Here is a 19870-nt window from a genome sequence, read left to right as displayed (position 1 = left end):
TTCCATGCAGTGGATTTGACACTTCCACTTGATCATTGAAGGAATGCACTGACTTCTCTGTGCTTTATTTGATCAGGTTTTCGTACTCAAAAAATTTAAGTATGCAGCAGAGAAGGAGTAAGGCAATAAAACATTACAGAACAGACAAAATGAATAATTGGGTCTGTGTTGTATTACACAGAATTTCTGCAAGGAAGGAACACTTTATGTGAAGTTGTTTTGATTGCACATGCAAAAATATTATAATTGAACAAAAGGAATAATTGTAAAAGCATGTGATTAATATATACTCCAGTAAAATTACTTGGAAAGCTGATAGGATTTAGGCACCAAAATTAGAGGATTTACAGGTCAAAACTTGAGGTTTGTGTCTAGATCTTTTTCTGTTTATTGCAAATACAAGTTTTCCTCATGTTCTTTTTGGTCCACTTTGTTAGAAAGCAAAAGACTGAGCATGAAATGTATGCAAATTCTCCAACTCATTCATGAAACTCTAGGAGTTCAAGCTAGGGCCACCTGTGGCAGATATTGCTGAATCCCCTCAAAAAACCCATACCTTAAACAATGCACAATGTTGAAACAGAGAAACACAAGCACCCAAAACTTGTTACATTTCACTTCACATGATGCGCCTGTGTGCATGGATACACAAAATGCACACACAGTTTATCACTGCCGACACTTCAGATGTGATGCTGTGTTTTAAAATGGGTATAAGAATATTCTCAAGGCTTTTGTGTTGGTTTGTTTTTTTTTTTTAATATATACATAAAGGTAACCATTGTCAACTTAGGAGATGTGTATGCAGAATGTATCTTAACTTGGAATAAACACACTTGATCATCTGCTTATTACCAGAGTCCACAAGTAGCCTTGTAAAAAGGCATTATTGATGGTATTAAAGACTAGAGTGCAAGCAGGCATTTTGGGGAATAAGATGCAAAGCTGAACTCTGAGAAAACAATTTGCTTAAATATATGAAAGTCCGATTTAAAATCTAGTCATAATTTGAGATGTCTCTGTTACTTTTTGTTAAATCTGGTTTTTAGCTTTGTTTCAGAATATGCTAGAAATCTGATTTCACTATAGCTGTGGCTTTAGGGAAGGTGTAGATGGGGGTGGAAAAAAACTTAGTTATAACTTTCTCTGATAAAGTGAAGCTTGCCTGGTGCAAGGATTATAAATTGCAGTGTCCACTAGGCCACTTGTTACTGGCATCTTGCCAAGAGATGTGAGATTCTTTCCTGGTAACAGAAGGAACAGGGAGTAACACTTTGTGTTATGATTTTGAGGAAGCAGCATTTCAACTAAGAACAGCTTAGAAACATTGGTCTATTGTCCAGGCAGCTGTTTCCTTTACACAGCAGGCTAGTCTGCTTGAGGATGTACATTTCACACTCTTTGAGAGGCAAATTTTACTGTTATTTTGCCAGGCCTGTAAATCTCATGCCTGAGTCTTGTTATCAGTGGAATCAGAGTTTCTTAATCTGTTTGAACAGACCAGATTGTAGCTAATTCTGGCATAAGGATAAGGACTGGAGAGTTGCACGCTGAGTTCTCCATCTCCTATAAAGGTAGGTATGTTCCTATTGATTTGAGTTTTTATTTTATATTTTCAGACAGCAGAGGCAAAAGGTAGAGAATCCTGTTATTCAGTTAACATTGAGTATTTGTTTGTGTATTGGCATGTGGGTTACAGTGAGTAAATGGTACTATGAGAGGTTGCTAGTTTTTCCTAGTCCTGGATATATAAATATGTGACTTGTAAGTTTGTGTAAGTGCTTAACATCCGGCAACTGGCCTTCATCTGCAGCGTTGGGTACTGATAGTATTGTGTGTAATGGAAGCTAGGGTTCAGATTCAAACTTGGATTGGGATGAAAATTAATATTTGCATTCAAATTTGGACTCAAATATGGTGATTCAACATTTTTCAATACGGATTTTTTTCCAAATGACAATTCAGATTTAATCTTCCATACCAGTGCATGTAAGCTCTGTGCTTCTCTCTGCAAGCCTTGTAAAACTTAAGGGTAAACTTAACTCTTCAGCCATTACCATGCCTAAGAATTATGCGAACTTCAGAGCAAGATGTCCATCTACATTTATAATAAATCAGTTTATGTGGGTGAAGGATGTAGTGGTTATCTTGCTGCTTTCACCTCCCTCCCTCACTAACTTTTAAGCATAGAAAGCCTGCTTGCATTACCAATCCAAAACACAGTGTTCAGACCCTAAGTTTGCTATGGCACCCTGTACAAATTTTGTGTCCTTATGTTTTCCAAAACTTCAGCCTTGCCTTTGTTACAGTTCAGGAAGCTGCTGCTGTCTGCAAATTCAGAGTAAGGACTGCCATCAGACGACACCAGCTTTCAAAACACTTAGCTGGTTCTAGGGAATTAAGAGAGTAACCTTGACTCTCCAGTTTCTGCTTACTCTAACCCTAATTGTACAGTAGACACCTTCTCTGGTTTGAAAAATTTACAGGAACTAATTACATTTAAGTCCATTTAAAGAGCACATATGGTTCTGGAGGGTGTTATTGTGTGATACAAATAGTAGAGCGTCTCTTTCCTAAAATACTGTAAAACTACCTAGTCTTTGTTTTGTTTGTTTGTTTTTAAGGATCTGTGTGAGCATGACCATGTTCTTCTGTCTCCCATTCTTCATAACTGGGTCTCAAAGTAGCTATAGTTTGGAAGAGAGCAGTGCTCAGTTATGAGAAACATTCACCAACATAAAACAGTCTGGAAGAAGATTTCTCTTAAGAAAATCAAAGAGCACATGACCTTATAATAAAACAGAAGACAGTTAGCATTTCGTAAGCCTTTGGCTGTCTGAGTCATTAAAAAAATGAATCGTTACACCATAATCAAACAGCTGGGTGATGGCACCTATGGCAGCGTGTTGATGGGGAAGAGCAATGAGTCAGGAGAACTTGTGGCTATCAAAAGGTATGTAGCATCTCAATTCATTAAAGGTGTTGCAAAATCTTAGATTTTAACTTTTGACTTTGTTGTCTTCCATTTGTGTAGAATAGAAAAAAGTACCTTTTTAAAAGGAAATCAACATAACAAAATTATTTTTTTAAATTAAGATGTTTAACAAGGTGATTGTGAGTCACATTTCTGCTGGCTGATCAATAGGGAGACACATCAGTTTAATTTACTGATTTACATTGGCTCGTAAAGTTGCCTGCTGCTTTTGTTCAGTTTGAACATGCTTCCTTCTAAAAATATTGTTAGGCCAGCTCCAAAGGAGAAGTGAAAGTGAATGTGATTAAGTAGGGAGTTTATTAATATGAATTGCAGGAATAGCAATCTTAACAGGTAGAGCTGAAATTCCATCCCAGCCCCCAAAATCTTTGTAAGAACTGCATTAAGTTTAATGTGTTGCTACAGTGATAAGTAACAGTAACAATCTGGTCAGGTAAATAAAGGCTGTCTCCTTGGCTCTAATAAACTCGTGTTCTGTGTAATCAAGAGCATTGTCATACTTGCCTGAAAAGGTGATTAGGAAACCTGAAAAATTCTACTCCAGGCATGGGGAAGTTCTCCTTGTATTCCTAGAGAATTGGAAGCAGGATATAAAGTGTAAGTTGAAATACCAGAAATTGTATCTTGCTCAGACTTTTTTCTCTCATTTATGGATTTACTGCAGTAAGCTAATTTTAATATAATTGATTTGCTTTTTCTTTAAGAATTTCTGAGAATTTCAGGTTTCACCATATTTTGCTGGTATTGTTACTGAAGTTTATAGTAATCTAGACTGATGAAAGAATCTCCAATTGATTATTTTAATTATTTTTAGCAAAAGGAACAACACTTTGTGGGAAGTGGTTCATTCTTGCAATTTCAGGATTTGGAATTCTGTTGTGTGATTTTTAAGTTTGGGATTTGAGAGGGTGCAGTTTTGCTTGAAGATACTTTTATTTTAAATGAAAATCTTGGGTTTAAATCTCTTCACTTGAGGTGCTAAAACTTTACCAAAATACAGCATCGATATTCACAACTTCATCCCAAGATCTGAGCAACACCAAATGTCCACATTTGGATTTATGCAGGACTTACAAATAAATGTATTACACTGTTATGTGTAACAATTAGTTTAGAGGCTATGATGTTGCTTGAAAAAAATGAAACTTCTTTTTTAATTAATATCTTGGAACAGATTGTTAAAATGACCAATCAAGTCAGATGCTTAATTATAACAGAAAGCAGTCCAGATATTTTGCAGATTTCAAAAATTTAACTTTTTTTTGTTTTCATAGAGTATGCAAATTATGCATAAGGATGTGATTTCCATGTTACATGTGCAGTGTCATTGTTGCTTACTTTATTTCAATTTTTAATTAATTAATTCAAATGATACAAAGGGGTTTTATGTCCCTTTTACTCTGGTGTAACATGGTCTCTGGCTGTACTCTTCTAAAAATATGTTTCAATGTTTGATGATTAATTACTGTCAATTTTTAGCAGTTCTAAGTGTTGACTTTGTTTTTAATTATATTGCTGATGGGTGTGCTAGAATGTTTAAATGGAGTTCAAAATATAGATAATGCTAATCTTAGAAAATATCATTTAGGTTTTCTAACTCTAAAAGCATTCTGGACTGTTCACTGAAAATATCTTGGACTTTATTTCAGAATGAAAAGAAAGTTCTATTCATGGGAGGAATGTATGAATTTGAGAGAAGTCAAGGTAAAGTGGTGAACATACCATGATTAAAAATGAGTGTCTGGTTAGGCTTGTATGAAGGAAAAGGGCAGATACCATGTCCAAGCATAAGGCCAGACTCTGTGAACTCCTTAAATGCTGACAGATTTCACAAAACTGTGGGCTGCTGGCACTCTTAGAGGTCCTGCTGATTTGTGGGATATCCCATTATTGTCAAGCTGTGGCCATGTCTCATGGCCAAGTCGCTTATCTTTGAGGAAGGAAAAGAAATTGATTTTGTATGTGTGTATTTCTGTGGTTTACCATGCTCCTCTTTCATCTCACTTTCAGATTTCTAGCTGTGTATCCATTCCATATATCTTGTGTTTGGGGCATCTGTAGAAAGCATTGGTAATTTTGGCTAGCCAAGTGATAGAATAACACTCGAAAACCTGGGCTTAAATTCCAAATAATTCCATGTTTTGGGCATCTGATTTTCTGTATATGCAAAACTCCCTGCTAAAGGGCTTTAGGTTTAATTTATTGGACATTTCACACAAATCAATATATCCAAAACTAACATCTGTAAGAGAATCCTTCTTCATGGAAGTTTCATGGCAAAAAGAAGGAAAAAAAAATAAAATGCAGTTCTTATTCAGTTCAGCAAGCAAGAGCTCTTACAGTTTCAGATTTGTCTTTTGTTGTAGGTAATTAGGTTTTTGTGCTAATCTTTACTCCAGCTCTGAGGTAATCCCTAGAAATAGGTTTAAACTACTATTAATATAGTTGTTGCTTTTAATTTGAAATTTATTCAGACTTCTGGGTTGTTCTTCTTTAAAACAAATTACAAGATAAATAATGGGGTAACTCACGAATATGTTGTGCGATTTCTGTGCTAGAAACTTACATGTTAAAAATTTAGTTCTGGTAAGGAATCAAGGTCACTGTGGGGTTAGCTGAAGCCGTATTTTGCTCTGTTGCAGTCTCTGAAGAAGCTAAACCATGCCAATGTAATTAAATTGAAGGAAGTCATACGAGAAAATGACCATCTTTACTTTGTATTTGAATACATGAAGGAAAATCTCTATCAGCTAATGAAGGATAGGTATGTCTTTTTTTCACAGACAAGTAGTGTGGTATCATGCTTTGTTTAATACTCATACTACCTCGAAGAACACTTTGGGATTTCTGGTTTTGGCTGTTCTTGCAGCCCCATTGATGTGGACAGGAGTTGCTGCACCTGCTTATCTGAGGGTAGAATTCTTTTTTGCTCTGTTACAACACTGCATCTTGTAATGCTTTTGGAAATAAGTTTGATCACCTGTTAGCAGGAGAGTTTGCATGCCTTTGTATAGAGCCATGTGAGAAATTCAAAATTGTTGTGTTTTGTTTTTCATTTCTTCAATAGCCTTCATTTTAATGTGTGAAGGATTGGGTGAACACTGTTCCTGCTACTTTTGCTCATGGGTTTGACTTAAGGTGGGGGTGGTACATGCATGCATCCTGTAAGAATGGCCTGTATACAGGTTAACTCTGATGTTGCAATCTTGGACAAACAGTTCTTAGCAAGGCTTGCAAAGTGAACTTCGGAATAGAACCTGCCTTTTCAGTAACATTTTCATGCACTTGTATCTCCTAATGTGCCAAGCACTTGGGTTGACATCCTGAGATAGCTGCTGGTGACGTTGGCACAGTATTACTCTGCAGCTGGGCAGAATTCCTCTTATCAGGATTCCCTGAAGGGCACCACTGGGTAATGCACCTACCAGTGCTGCACTGTGCCAGCTCTGCCTTGCTACACCACTGCATTCCACCTGGTCTAGCACACTGCTGGCCAGCCAGCTTCTATAGAGCACAGCATCTCTCAGCACTGTTCTGCTGCTGCACTTAAAGGGGTTGAGATTAAGGCCCAGTACAGTTTTTGAAATGAGAGTTGCATCTCTCTGACTTGATGGGTCTGTTTTCATGTGTTCATGATGTGTTTGGCTAAATAAACACAAGTGTTTTGAAGATACATTATTTTTCTTAATTATGTAAGTTTTTACCCTGTTTCTTCACAGAAATAAGTTTTTCCCTGAGTCGGTCATCAGAAACATGATGTATCAGATATTGCAAGGGCTGGCTTTCATCCACAAACACGGTAGGTTTCCTACTAGAATTTAACTGTGTAGCACTTTTTTAGAAAATAAGATCAGGCACAGAAATGACATGAATGAAATAACCTAGCAAGGGCTATTAATCATCACTGATAAAATCATGGTTGCCTGTTACAAGTGTGGTGCAGTGTTAAACTTTGCCTAAAGTTACTCTTTTTTTGCTATAATTGGATTTTCCTCTTTCTCTTGGAAAGCATTTGGATGTTGTTCATACACTGTGCAGTAGTTTTTTCTACTTTAGTTAGCAGATGAATAAACAAACTAAAGAAACTTGTATGCTATGCTATACTAAACACTTCTGCTTCCTCAAAAAGATCTAATCAAGAAGCATTGATACATCACCAGTCTTGTGTTGAGCTACTGTAACTGATATGATACTCTGCATTTAAAAAATACTAAGATTTGTTCACTAAGACATTTGAACAGTAGCCTTATCAAATACAACCTGGATTTAAATATTTTTGTAAGTGGGATGTTTCTAGGATTTACACAAACAGTCTAAATAAGAGGTGGGGTGTGCTCACTATAAAAAGTTTCACAGTGTTTGCAAAACTCCTGATGCTCATGTTTAATATCTGTCTGCAAATGGTATTCTGAAATACTGGTATCAAACTCCTTTGCACTTAAAAAGGTAGTAATTTACTCACATGCTCAACTTTTTTATTTTGTAGCTGTTTTTCACCTCACATTGGTATCCTTAAAACTTTCCAAAGACAATAAAGCATTAGCAGAAAATAAATAAGAAGCAGGTTTCCTAGGGAGTTTTGATTTACTTTCGATGTACCCTGAGGAGGCCTGTTGATGAATTAAATGAATAATTAATTCTGTTCAGTATTATCAAATACCCAGAAATTGACATTTTCTTGTCCTTCTGATCAGGATCATATACTGTTCTCGGATTGTTAGCATCCTCATTTCTTTGTGAAATAAATGAGAAAATTAGATTTTAAGAAAAACTTCCAATTTTAACTTGCAATATTAATATCTTGATTTGACCATAAGTGTATGAGGGCATACCAGGTATGATAAATTGAACATTTACATTTCACTGTAATACTCTGAGCCAATTTCTTACAGTCATTTTCAATTTATGCATGGAGAATTTCAGTGCTTTATTCTAGCAAGTGGATTTCAATCAAATTAATGTATAACATAACAAATTGTGTGTTCCAATTAAACAGCAGAATTAATTTGCTTAGTGACTTAACCACTGCCCAGGTATAGAGGTCCTCAAGCCAACAGCAAGCACTGAAGGAGCTTTATGTGCCTGCGTTACTAATATTAGCATTTCTGAGCAGGATTTGGATAGCCTTTGTATGTCTGTATCTCCAAATTGTTGTCACAATGATAAACAACTAACTAAAACTTATTGAAGCGATTTTATGAATCAGGTAAGTGTGTCAGATGCTCAGTTTTCCATTATCCAAAACTGACAAAGCAATTCTAGATTTTGCAAAAGATTTCATTCTGAAATTGGTTTTTTGCTTGATGTTGCTGCCAGCCAATTAATTTTCCTTAGTCTGCTAATGACAGTTCACATCTGTTAATTTAAGAATACTTGGTGTAATAATCAGTGGAGGGAAGATGTGTGCATTTGTTGAGGGAGGGTTTCAATTATTTTATGTTGAATTTAAAAAAAATATAAAAGAAAAAAGACTGAAAACCACTATATTCTTTCAAAACATCCCAAAGTAAATATTGGATTACTTCTATTAGAAGTTGCTGCTGAAGAAGTGATTCTGTGATAATTTGTGATTCCTTTCTGTTTGGTTTTCTACAGGATATTTTCATAGGGATATGAAGCCTGAAAACCTTCTCTGTAGTGGACCAGAACTTGTGAAAATTGCAGATTTTGGGTTGGCTAGAGAACTAAGATCTCAGCCACCTTACACAGATTATGTTTCTACTAGGTGGTAAGTATTTCAAGAATTTAATACATTAGCTTAACTCATTGCCTTCCTATGACCATTTTAATTTATTTATTATTTCCTCCCAACCTCACAGGTACCGTGCTCCTGAAGTTTTGCTGAGATCTTCTGTCTACAGCTCCCCTATTGATATATGGGCAGTTGGCAGCATAATGGCTGAGCTATACACACTCAGACCCCTTTTCCCAGGCACAAGTGAAGTAGATGAAATCTTCAAAATTTGCCAAGTCCTAGGGACTCCAAAGAAGGTAAGGCTTAAAAAGCCTCACACAATTTTATTACAAAGAAAAAATTAAATCAAATTATTACAAAATATTCAGTGTTATCTTTCAGAACATACCTATTGAATTGTTGTTTCAATAAGTTTCCTGCAGACTGTTTGCTCAACTGTATTTCTTTTCAGCTTCCATTAAGGCATGTAATGCTAATCTTTTGTTGTATCTGTTGTATATCATACCATTATGTGAAGCCTTGCTCTCCTCTGATGAAAGCCAGATAAAATTGTTTAAAATAGTTATTCAAAGTTATTCATAATGGAAAGCAAATCAGAAGTCTCCTAGGATTTAATTTACCAGAGCAAATTTGCTTTCCCTTTCCAAAACTGTAATTCTTCTGTGCTGGTACACAGAATTTGGAGCTTGTAAAAGTTACCATAAATAAGATATACTATGCTTTTTTTCATTTTTAAAGCATAAAAGAAACATTTCATCTCAAACACAGATGTCTCACAAATATTATTAGCAATAAGAAGTAATAGAGGGAAAACATGCAGTATTTTAGAGAGGAAACAATTCTTTTTGCTTATTTTCTGGATAAGCTAAATACTATTTAAAATTACTAGGAAGTTTTGGGTAGTGCATATAAAAATGGATGCAATTATATTCAGTTCAAAAATTGTTTTAGTAAATGGATGGAAGTAAAGAATAAGGTTACCTTCAACATTTTAAACTAACTGAAAAAAAGACCATATGCTATTAAATATTTTTGTAGACTAAAGTAAGAAATGGCAGATGGATATCAGTATTTTATGGGTGCAAATAGAACTTGGTGGAATAACTGACCAAACACAGTCCACCTAGATTTGAAAAACCTAAGGGTGGAGAGAGAAACATTAGTTTCATTAGTTTTCTACTTATATAAAATACAGTATAATTCTTGTTCAGTAAAGGAGCTATTATCGATGGAGAAGTAAGGAACAGAAAATTAAACCAGAAATAGATTAAGCTTAGCTAGGAACATGCTGAGCTTGAAGTGATGGGAAAACATCCAAGAGAACATACTGAGAAACAGATGCAAACTCATGACAGAGCAAAGAGGAAAAGGTCAGGTGGAAGAGTTATAGATGATATGTTGTGGAAGTAAAAATTCAGTCAGGAGGACTCAGTGCAAATTGGTATGGATGTGTAAAACAGTGCTTGCCATGACACAGCTGTGCCTCGGGAATTATGTGCAACAGGAGCAGTACTTCAAGACTTGAATTTTCAAATGCAGGTGCGAACTTTCTTAAGTAGATCACAAATCTAGGATAGTAAGAGGAACGCTTTGATGTATACGAAGGATATCTGAAAGAAAGCACCATGCTGGCTTCTGGAATATTTTTAATGTACAGCATAAACAAGCTCTGAAGTGCAGGAAGATGAGAGAGAGGTTTTCACTGCGTGCAGTCACAGAGCAGCGCTGAGCTGAGTGCTGTGTTTTTTCTCTAACCTTACAAGGAACTAACAGAAGCAAATCATCACTGTTTAGAGTCTGTCATTCCCTGACTAGAAAGCTGATTGCTTGGGAGAGCAGGGAGCAGTACCAGTATTCCAGAGAAAACTGTAGCCTTCACTAAAGACCTTAACAGTTAAGGACATTGTAAGTCAACCCTGTAGGATGAGGAAACTAATTAATTATTTTGTGCCCCTGTCATCTGCTGGGCAGACTTGGGAATTTTCTTTCCTTACAACAATGCCAAGGCATTCTTCAGGGACATTGCTGTATAAAAGGAGTACTTAAATACTGTGATAGGAATTACCACAACAAATAATGCATTTGTTACAAGTACTTACATTCTGAAAATTTCTTCAGACGTGCATTTTCATTTATTCTGTTATCCTGCAATAATGAATTACAGGAATCGTGCCCAGAAGCTATCTTCATTCCAGTTTACCTTCTTGTGCTTAAGTCCATAACAACACACCGATGACTTCTGTGAATCTAGCTGTTTTAAATAGTGGCAGGCAACTATTTTGTTGTATTTTATAAATTAAATTGCTTTATTTATTTATACATAATTTAAATTGCACCATTCAAGTGTTGGCAGTGGTGGTGCACTTGTAATATGTGACTTTAATGAAAAAATTGATGACAATCTCAATAGCAGAGATTAATGAAATGCATTTTCATTTGCTGAAGGTTGGCAATGGCACTTTAAATTATTGCAAATTAATTTTTTTGATAAATATAAATTTCTTTTTAATTTTTGCTCTTGTACTGTTTTCACCTTATCCCTATGCTTCATCAGTTCAACATGCAACCCTTGGTACTTCATTGTAAACTGTTCCTTTATTTCTAGCAGACAGAATGCCACCAAACTCAATAAAGAAGGGCAATGCAGTGAAGGAGGAAAGTCTTTCTCCATTGATTTAAATGAACAAACTGTTCTCTGAGGTGAAAGAGAATGTAACTTGAAATCTTGAGACTTACTGTAAGCAGATGTGATTTCTAATTATATTTGAGCTTTTTTGTTACCACGGACTGTGCTAACAGACTAAAACTGTTGTAGATAAAAAGATGAATAATGGCTATCATGGTGCCTTAAGAACAAATTGTATCAGACTAGTCCAGTTTGCCCTATAGCAGTGTAACAAACTTGGTGGATAGAGGAAGAGCACAAATATCATACCTTGTCTTCAGTAAGGTTTCTTATGCTGTCCCTCATAACATTCTCATCAGCATAGTTACATACAAACTGCATGATAAGAGCATACCTGTTTGGAAAGACTTACACAGAGACTAAGCTTCTCTGGCTCTTATTCAACAGGTGAATTGAATAGAACTTGAGTGGTTCTGCATCTGATGATTTTTTTTAAATTGTATTGAAGGCCATCTGGTAGAGTAGATTTTTCTACTTAAGCTAGTAGATAGCAGGCTGAGAAGAACTATGTTAGAAAATAAGATTGGAATATAGAAGGATTTTTTTAATGTATGGAATTAGAGATGTAGCATTAAATAATTTTTTTCAGTAGTGCACAGAATGCTGTAATTAGGCAGGAATAATCAGCTACTTAAATAGCTGTGGATGACCATCCAGCCAAGACATCTGTAGGGGAGGCCATAGGAGATACTTAGTGTATTGTATGTTTAGAGATAAATATCATACCAGTGTGTAGAAAAGGAGCATTGCCCATTAACATGTGAACTAATCTTTCTGTCTCACTTGCTATATTATATCTAGTTTAGAGCTTTCTTTTTCAAGAGAGAAAAATCAGTGTAGAGAGGAAATAAAACTTAAAAAGCATAGACCCTAGCAATTGTTTGGGTTTCTTTAGCCTATGCAAAGAAAGATTGGAAGAAAGGAAAAGAAATACATCTTCTGATGTATAAAAAGGCCACTCTAGAGGGGAGAATCAGATAGTCAGTCCTTCTTGGTATCTATGGATGATAGTACATGCAACAATGGTCACTTATTTTTGTATGAGAAACCTCAATTTTCCTAATCTTGAGGAGATTATTCTCTGGAATAATCTGTATAGACTGGCTGTGGATTGCCAGAAATTGGAAGCTTTTTGAGACTTAGTCAGGAAGGGACAAGGGCATGGAATAAATGATCTCTTGAGCTCTTTGATAATCCTATAGTTCTGTATTCCAAGAATGCAGTTACCAAGCAACGAAGAACTTCAAGGTTTACTTTGGGCAAGTTAAACACTTTAAAAAAAGCTCTTATCTGGTGACCATGGTTTTTTTAAAATGTTGCAATAGTGTCTAGTAACTTAATCATTGATTGTTGTAATGGTGGGATCAGTGCTATATTGTATAGGCTGCATCATGGTTATACAGCTGTGGCATGGTGAATGGAAGGGCCTCACCTCTGCTGTCTTCATAAAGAGGACACGTTGAATGAAGTCAGCTGCTGGGCTCATTTCTGTGGCAGATGTTCAGTACTGTTCCTGGTACTGCTGCACTCTCCTCTCCTTCAGACAAAATGTGTCCAAGTGTATTATTCATGGTGGTGGTTCCACCTTCAGCTACAGGAGACCTCAGGAGGACTGCCATTGGAGACTGATGCTGCATTCACTGGTGGTGTAATAATTGTCATGGAAAACAGGGATGCTTGTTTTCAGCTATATAGGAAGGAGCCATGCAGACCAAGCATGACTCAAACTGCCTTGAATTTTATCTAAATACAGCTTTGTTCTTTTTTGGTGCTGATTTTTCTTTCCTTTGAAACAGAGTGACTGGACAGAAGGATACCACCTTGCTTCTGCAATGAATTTCCGTTTCCCACAATGTGTCCCTATAAGCCTAAAAACTCTCATCCCAAATGCAAGCAATGAAGCAATACAGCTTATGAGTGATATGCTGAACTGGAATCCAAAGAAGAGACCTACAGCAAGTCAGGTCTGAGCACATGAACGATTAAGTATAAGATTCATATATGAAGCATAAGTAAATATATATTTACTTATTTTCTTGCATTGTTAAAAAATCGTAGATACAGAGACCAATTGATTGTCATAATAGTGATGGGCACAAATGTCTCCTCATTTTGAATACTTTGGTGGGAAAGACTAAGTGATGAGAAGAAAGTTCTAAACCTGGCTCAGAAGACATCAGAAACTCTTCAGTTATTTCTGCCATGTTGTCTTCTGTATTGGCTTATTTTCAAATTCTCTCTGTACAGGACAGAGAAATAGCTGAGGTGCAAGTGGTTTCAATTGTGTCTGTCAGTCATTTATGCCACTATTGTTTTTCTCCTCATCTGTACAAAAGGAGGTACTGAAAACTTTGCTTTTTGTGAAGCCGCAGATGGAATGCAGTATAGAAGAGCTAAGGATTATTTTTACTTGGAATGTAAATTGTACTAAGTGATAAAGAAAGAACTTTGTGAAGAACATGCCAATAGGTCACAAAGGTCACAGTTTTTCTCCAAGTTAATTTTCAAAAAACATATTTCAAGGACAGAAGACAGTTACATTCTGTGGATTTTTTTTTTGTATTTTTCATACTTCATGTAACCCTATTTAGAACATATTAAAGAGGAGTACAATTGGAAAGAAAGGACATATTGCAAGTTACCCTAGGTAGATGTAGCATAAGTGATTCAGAAGCAGTTAAGCAGATGGTACCAAATAAAGCAACCGTTCCTCTCCTCTTTATAAAGCATGTCTATTGTACAGTGATGGAGATGGTCTCTGGTCCAGTACTGTGTACCTCTACACAAACTACTGTACAGTGCTTTACAAAAGCAAATAACCAGCTTTTACCCAGTGAGTTATCGAGGCAGCAGCTGCAGCAGTTGTATAATCCACAGTCAAAAGGAAGAGTTTAATGCATATACATGGCAGTGTATTCAAAGGCAGCAATTCTTGAGTGCAGCTGAGGCAAAACATGTATTTGAGAACTAACAAAGAGTAGGATCCTACCCAGATGGATTAAGTGGGTTGTTTTGGCATAGGAGGAGGTGTGTTACTAAGGTGTGTCCATGCTCTGTATCTGGAAGAGGAAATGGAAAGGTCAGAGCAAAGGATCAAATTAGCATCTGCCTTAAGATGGATGCTGTATTTTCTTAGTAAATGCCATGAAGGCATAGCAAGCACAGTGAATGTATTTTAAAGAAAACCAAGAGCTGGTGATAAGAAAAATGGAGGAGAAACCTTGTTCGTTAACAATTCGTTCTACAATCCTCTAATTGTAGAACCCATACATGGCAACCATCTCACTTCTGGGTTTTTTGTTGTTGGTGGTTTTGTTTTGTTTTTAATTAAAAACCTCAGGCCATTCACTGAGTTACCAAAACATAGTCAACAGTGGAGACGTGTATTAAAGCATGTGGTAAAGGTAGTGGAGACTACCTCTTTTAAAATGGAAATTTGTTACTGCATAAATATAGAATGGTGTTAAATGTATAATGCACCTCAAAACAGTCTCCACCTAGCAATAAAGAAGGGAGCTAAAGGGTATGACTGCTGTCATATGTACAAGTGGATCACTCTTACTAAATTATGTGAAGGGAAGAGTTTGAAATACCCAACTGCCAGTTCTCAATACACGCTTTACGTATGATTTCATTACGCATCCATCTTCCACCTGTTCTGTAAAGCTTGCTCAACTGTTTCAGAAACCTGCTTAGATCCTTGATGATGAGGTTACCAAAGTCAACTTTTTGAAGTAAAATTAGTGTTCTATATCTTCTTCTGCAGGCTTTGAAGTACCCTTACTTTCACGTTGGCCAAATTTTAGGACCTCCTCCACAGTATCTGGAGAAGCAGACTCCTGTTAAACAGGTTCAGCCAACAGAACCAAAGCCATCTTTACCTAAACTGGAAGCTAAGCCAGAACCTGTGTCTTCACCTGATTTACCTGACAAAACACAGCCACAGCCCTTGCCAAAGGTTAACCACCAGCCTCTCCAGCAAATTCAGTTGCCTCAGAATACAGCTAACCAGCAAGTACCAAAGCAGCAGCAGCAGCCACATGCACAACCACTTTTTCCAATTATCAATAAAAACTCATCGCCTGTAAGTTGTCTTCAATAACTACAGATGGTTTTATTAAAAGTTCTTAGTATGTTCAGCCAGGTGATCCCTTGAAAATTGTCATATGTTTTATTAGAGGAGATAAAGATAGATAACTAAGGATTAATTGAGGATATAACTGTCTGCTTATTAAAATTTTACAGCAAGTCAGAAGATTCTAAGTAATAGACTGCAAGTCAGATTGCTTGTAACAAGTGTTCATTATAAAAGCCCTCAGTGACATGTTTATGCAGTAATGGAGTTGAAACAGCTGTCACTTATTGACCTTTGAGAAACAATTTGCAACAATACTGTCAGTACACAATAGGGAAGTGGAAATGGCAAATTTCACTTGCCTCATGCAGGGAAATACCCAGAAGGGTTCATCCAGTTCCTAACCTTGTAAGAATCTAGCAATTATGATTTTTTGGAAGATGAATAGTAAACTTTGGTTTGTAACTTCCACTTTGTTTTTGACTTGTACTCACTGAACTGCAATACAAAGTATGTTAAATATAATAGGTGTTCAGAGAATACTGGAAAGCAAATGATAGTCAGATAGAAGGACAGTTTTAAAACTTAGTAATTTCACTGGAACAGAATGTTAAAGAAAAGGCTTGACCAGTTTCTGTTATTTGCTGTATTTACTTTGGGGACACAGTAGTGTTCTGTACCACTGTGCTCTATTTCTTGACAGTTCACCTGCCAGTGTTCAGAGCATGAGTTCGGCAAGATGCCAGAAATAGTGGTTAAACTGGGTTTGCAAACAGAATGTTAACCTCGCTACTTCAGGTAGACTTGAGCAATTCCAGGATGACAGTCCAAAAGAACTACACTCCAAGTACTTGCTGGCATTATTGTTATGTTTTGAGCTTAAAGTCATAATGAGACTATGACCCAAACAGGTACAACACACTGGGAAAAATTCCCTGGAAGTCTGTAAGCAGCAGTCAGGACTTATACTAGATACAAAATACAAAATTTTAGAATTTAAGTGCTTTTTTTTTTTTTTTTTAATTTAAAATAGAAACAAGCAGCTAGTGGCCCTGTGAATGGTGTACTAGGTCCCAAAAACTGCAGAAGACGGTGGGGTCAGACTTTGGTAAAGGCTGCGGATAGCTGGGATGACTTGGATGACCCTGAGTTTGGAAGGTCATGTTCAAAGAAGCCTAGTATTGCACTGCTAAAAGAAAAGAAAACCAAGGAATTTCTTTTTAGGTAGGTCTTAAAATTATAAAATCACTATTTCTTTTAGTAAACAATGTCCAGAAGTAGATTTATAGATTGATTAAGACATGTTATTAAAATTCAAGTCACCAAAATTCTGCAAGAATGCCTAGAATTGCATGAGCAGATCAGCTTTGGGTGTTATGTTGTTATAGTGCCAGTAATATCTAAACAGAATCAAATTTATTTTCAGGCACTGTGTGGTTCAGGTGTTTGTTGTGTATTTAAGAAACTATTTTTACTAAAATTTGACATACTAACCTTACTGCCTTTGTCAGTTAAATGGTACTATGTTCTGCATTTGGCCACATTTGCTTTTATTCCATAGTTTTGATACATTTCTTTATTCAAATCCCAGGTCAGGCTCTGGTGAGGTGTTAGGTTTGACTGTTACTTTATGGAAACAGACTCTACTGAGAAAAGTAGGATAAGTGAAGAGCACTTTATTCTTCAGGCTAAGGTCAGCTGGTGGTATTTTGAGTTGGAGTCATTGGTCACATGGTTTGAAACTTTTGATTTTTCAGTGTGCCAGAACCAAAAGCTTCATGCTGTATCCAGCCAGGAGGGGACAACAAGATTCTGATGAGAAATGATTCTGAAAAATCAAATACATCAGCAAAAGATTACTATCTAAACCAATCAAGATACCTGCCTGGTAAGGTTAAAAGTCAATACATACGGAAAATACAAGCTGTGCACCATCTACATACAGTACATTTAAGCTTTAGATTTCTCACTGGCTAGTTTTATTTTTCATAACCAGGCTAAATTTTCAGGTTGTGGACTAAATGCCTTTCCCAGAACATACCACAGTTGATGCAGTTTCTGGCTATATAAACTTGGCAGGACCTCAACACTGCTTGTATACCATAAAAGTTCACAGGCCCTCTTATAACCAGTAACATAAAATATCCTCAGTAATATAAATCCAACGTCTCTTGGATTAGTAGGAATATATCCTGATTAATGTATAAGCAGGTGCATTTGAGGACTAGGGAAACTACATATATTTTTTTTTCATCAGGGCTGTAGTGATATGACTAGGAGTAATGGACTCAAACAGAAAGAGGGGAAATTTAGTAAAATACACAGAAGAATTTCTTTACTGTGAGGGTGATGAGGCACTGGGCAGGTTGTCCAGAGGACCTATAGATGCTCCATCTCTGGTAGTGTTCAAGGTTGGATGGAACATTGAGCAGCCTGGTCTAGTGGAAGGTAGCCCTGCCCGTGGCAGGGAGACTGGAACCAGATGATCTTTAAGGTCTCTTCCAACCCAAACCATTCTATAATTCTATGATTTTATATAGTGCATATTTAACAATTTTGCAGTGTTAGGACGTTTGGAGTTTTCTGAACGTAAGTTCTGATAAACACAGTCCCATTCTTTGTACAAAGTGTTTAGAAATACCCATCTACTGGCACTGGTAGGAATTCACACACACATTTCCTTTCCCAAGGCAGTCATCTTTCTTTAGAAATAGATATCTTAGTCTAAATATAGGTGATTTTGTCAGGAAAATAACATGGTATTATTTAATTACTGAGAATGGAAAGGAGAAAAGAAAGAGAATGTTTCCTTTAGTTAGTATTCTGAATATATTCTATAATCAAATTATTTTCATGGTGTCTCACTTAGCATCTTTTGTTACCATGGTGGTTTGTACAATTACAGTAATCATATCATGACTTCTGTAATCCACATTTGAGAATTTAGGTGGCTCACAGAGGAATTCCCCATTGTCAGGCAAGTTGTTTTGTTACAATATATGATTAATTTGTCAGCAACTTAGTAGGGCAGTGATGATTTCTGAATATGAAATCAATTCTTGAATGTTAAATAGGATGCTCAGAGACTCAACAGTTTAAGTTCAAAAGCAAAGAAAAATATAAAGAGCGAGGAACTTCCCTTTCTAAAGGTAACACAAATGGAAGAATCATCTATATTTCCTATCTTTTATTAAGCATGATTTTAGTATCTCCGTGGTTTTCAATGAGAAAGGCATAAATGTAAAAAATAATTAACTTCAACATTTAAGGGAATAATAGGTCTAAGGAACATAGTTATTTATCCATATTCCTTTAGTTCTGCAACCACTAGATCTGGGAGCTGCTTTCATGTGTTTTAATCCCATTAACTCTTGTAATGCTTGTAATGTGCTGAAGTAACAAGAAGTTTGTCCTACCTTGTAACTTAACCCTTGAAGAAATAGTTTATTTTCAGCCTTGGGAACCCCAGTTTTTGATAGATATTTTTAATTTATGTTCCTTTTTTGACAGACAGAAATATCAATTATGAGATTATGGTTTTATAGAAACCATCTACCTATACTAAAAAGCCTTTTAAAAGTTCTCTTGAAAGCATGAAGAGAATTATTCTTAAATTAGTGTCACTGGTTTTCACGTTAAAAATCTAACCAATGGACATTGTTAATTTACATTAATGGTGTTCTGCATTTTAAGACCAATGATTCAGTGTTGATTTTCTGTTCTAGAAATGTCATTTATTGGTTGAATTAAGTTTGAAATTTGGTATTTATAACATTTTCCATCATTTGTTTCTTAAGGCGTAAACCCAAAGAGCGTCTCTTTTGCAGCAGTCAATAAAGAAGTACCACACGGAACCTGGAACAACCAGTTGTTTGCTAAATCATTGGGAAATGCTGGGGGAGGACTGACTTACAGCAGAAATACTACAGGTAAAAGTGTAATTGAAAATGGTCACATTATATCTTCTCATACTTAGTTTAGTTAAGACCATCTGGTTCAACTTCTGCAGTTAAGCTTAGATTCTAGGATCTTTTTTTCCTCATATTTCAGTAAAAGACTCTTAACAACCACTTTTTCATATGTGATATGATGTATTTCGCTTTCAGAACATTAAGACGGTATTGACCAGCCCCTGTTTATAAAGTTCTGTCAAGATAAATTGTGTATATAATCCACCATTGTTTTATTCTATTCTAGAGAGTAGTTCAGCCTCATTACTGCCTGCTCCCTATGCCATGGAACACTATCAAACAGCAGTCTCACTCATGAAAACAAAAGGCTGGGTGGTGTGCCCATGTAATAAAAGTGCTGCCTAATATTTTAGACATGTCTTTTATCAATTTTATCAATGGCCTTGTCCTAAATCCTTTGCTGCAAGAAAAGTCCCCTTATTTCCAGGAAGAAACTTCCAGTGAGACT

At 36.1% G+C, this 19870-nt stretch overlaps 1 protein-coding gene across 12 annotated transcripts in view; it reads left to right on the top strand.

Annotated features, from left to right (window-relative positions):
• Nucleotides 1-19870, top strand: part of MAK (male germ cell associated kinase) — a 32554-nt gene that overhangs the window by 2843 nt on the left and 9841 nt on the right. For 4 of the 12 annotated variants that reach the window (XM_063402386.1, XM_063402479.1, XM_063402429.1 and 1 more), the window contains exons 3-13: nt 2625-2953; nt 4645-4699; nt 5638-5759; nt 6715-6794; nt 8591-8723; nt 8815-8986; nt 13173-13340; nt 15143-15460; nt 16485-16675; nt 17209-17339; nt 19249-19380. In XM_063402386.1, the coding sequence (XP_063258456.1) occupies nt 2853-2953; nt 4645-4699; nt 5638-5759; nt 6715-6794; nt 8591-8723; nt 8815-8986; nt 13173-13340; nt 15143-15460; nt 16485-16675; nt 17209-17339; nt 19249-19380 (1603 nt within the window). In that variant the 5' untranslated portion in view covers nt 2625-2852. Of the gene's footprint in view, nt 1-1433; nt 1575-2624; nt 2954-3496; nt 3593-4644; nt 4700-5637; nt 5760-6714; nt 6795-8590; nt 8724-8814; nt 8987-13172; nt 13341-15142; nt 15461-16484; nt 16676-17208; nt 17340-19248; nt 19381-19870 lie in introns of those variants that run through there. The other 8 variants (XM_063402396.1, XM_063402447.1, XM_063402419.1 and 5 more) reach the window with 4 other exon arrangements.

Source organism: Prinia subflava, chromosome 1 (assembly GCF_021018805.1).
Source record: "Prinia subflava isolate CZ2003 ecotype Zambia chromosome 1, Cam_Psub_1.2, whole genome shotgun sequence".
NCBI lineage: Eukaryota > Metazoa > Chordata > Aves > Passeriformes > Cisticolidae > Prinia > Prinia subflava.
The sequence above is the reverse complement of the archived record's forward strand: the minus strand, read 5'-3'. Positions and strand labels throughout refer to the sequence as shown.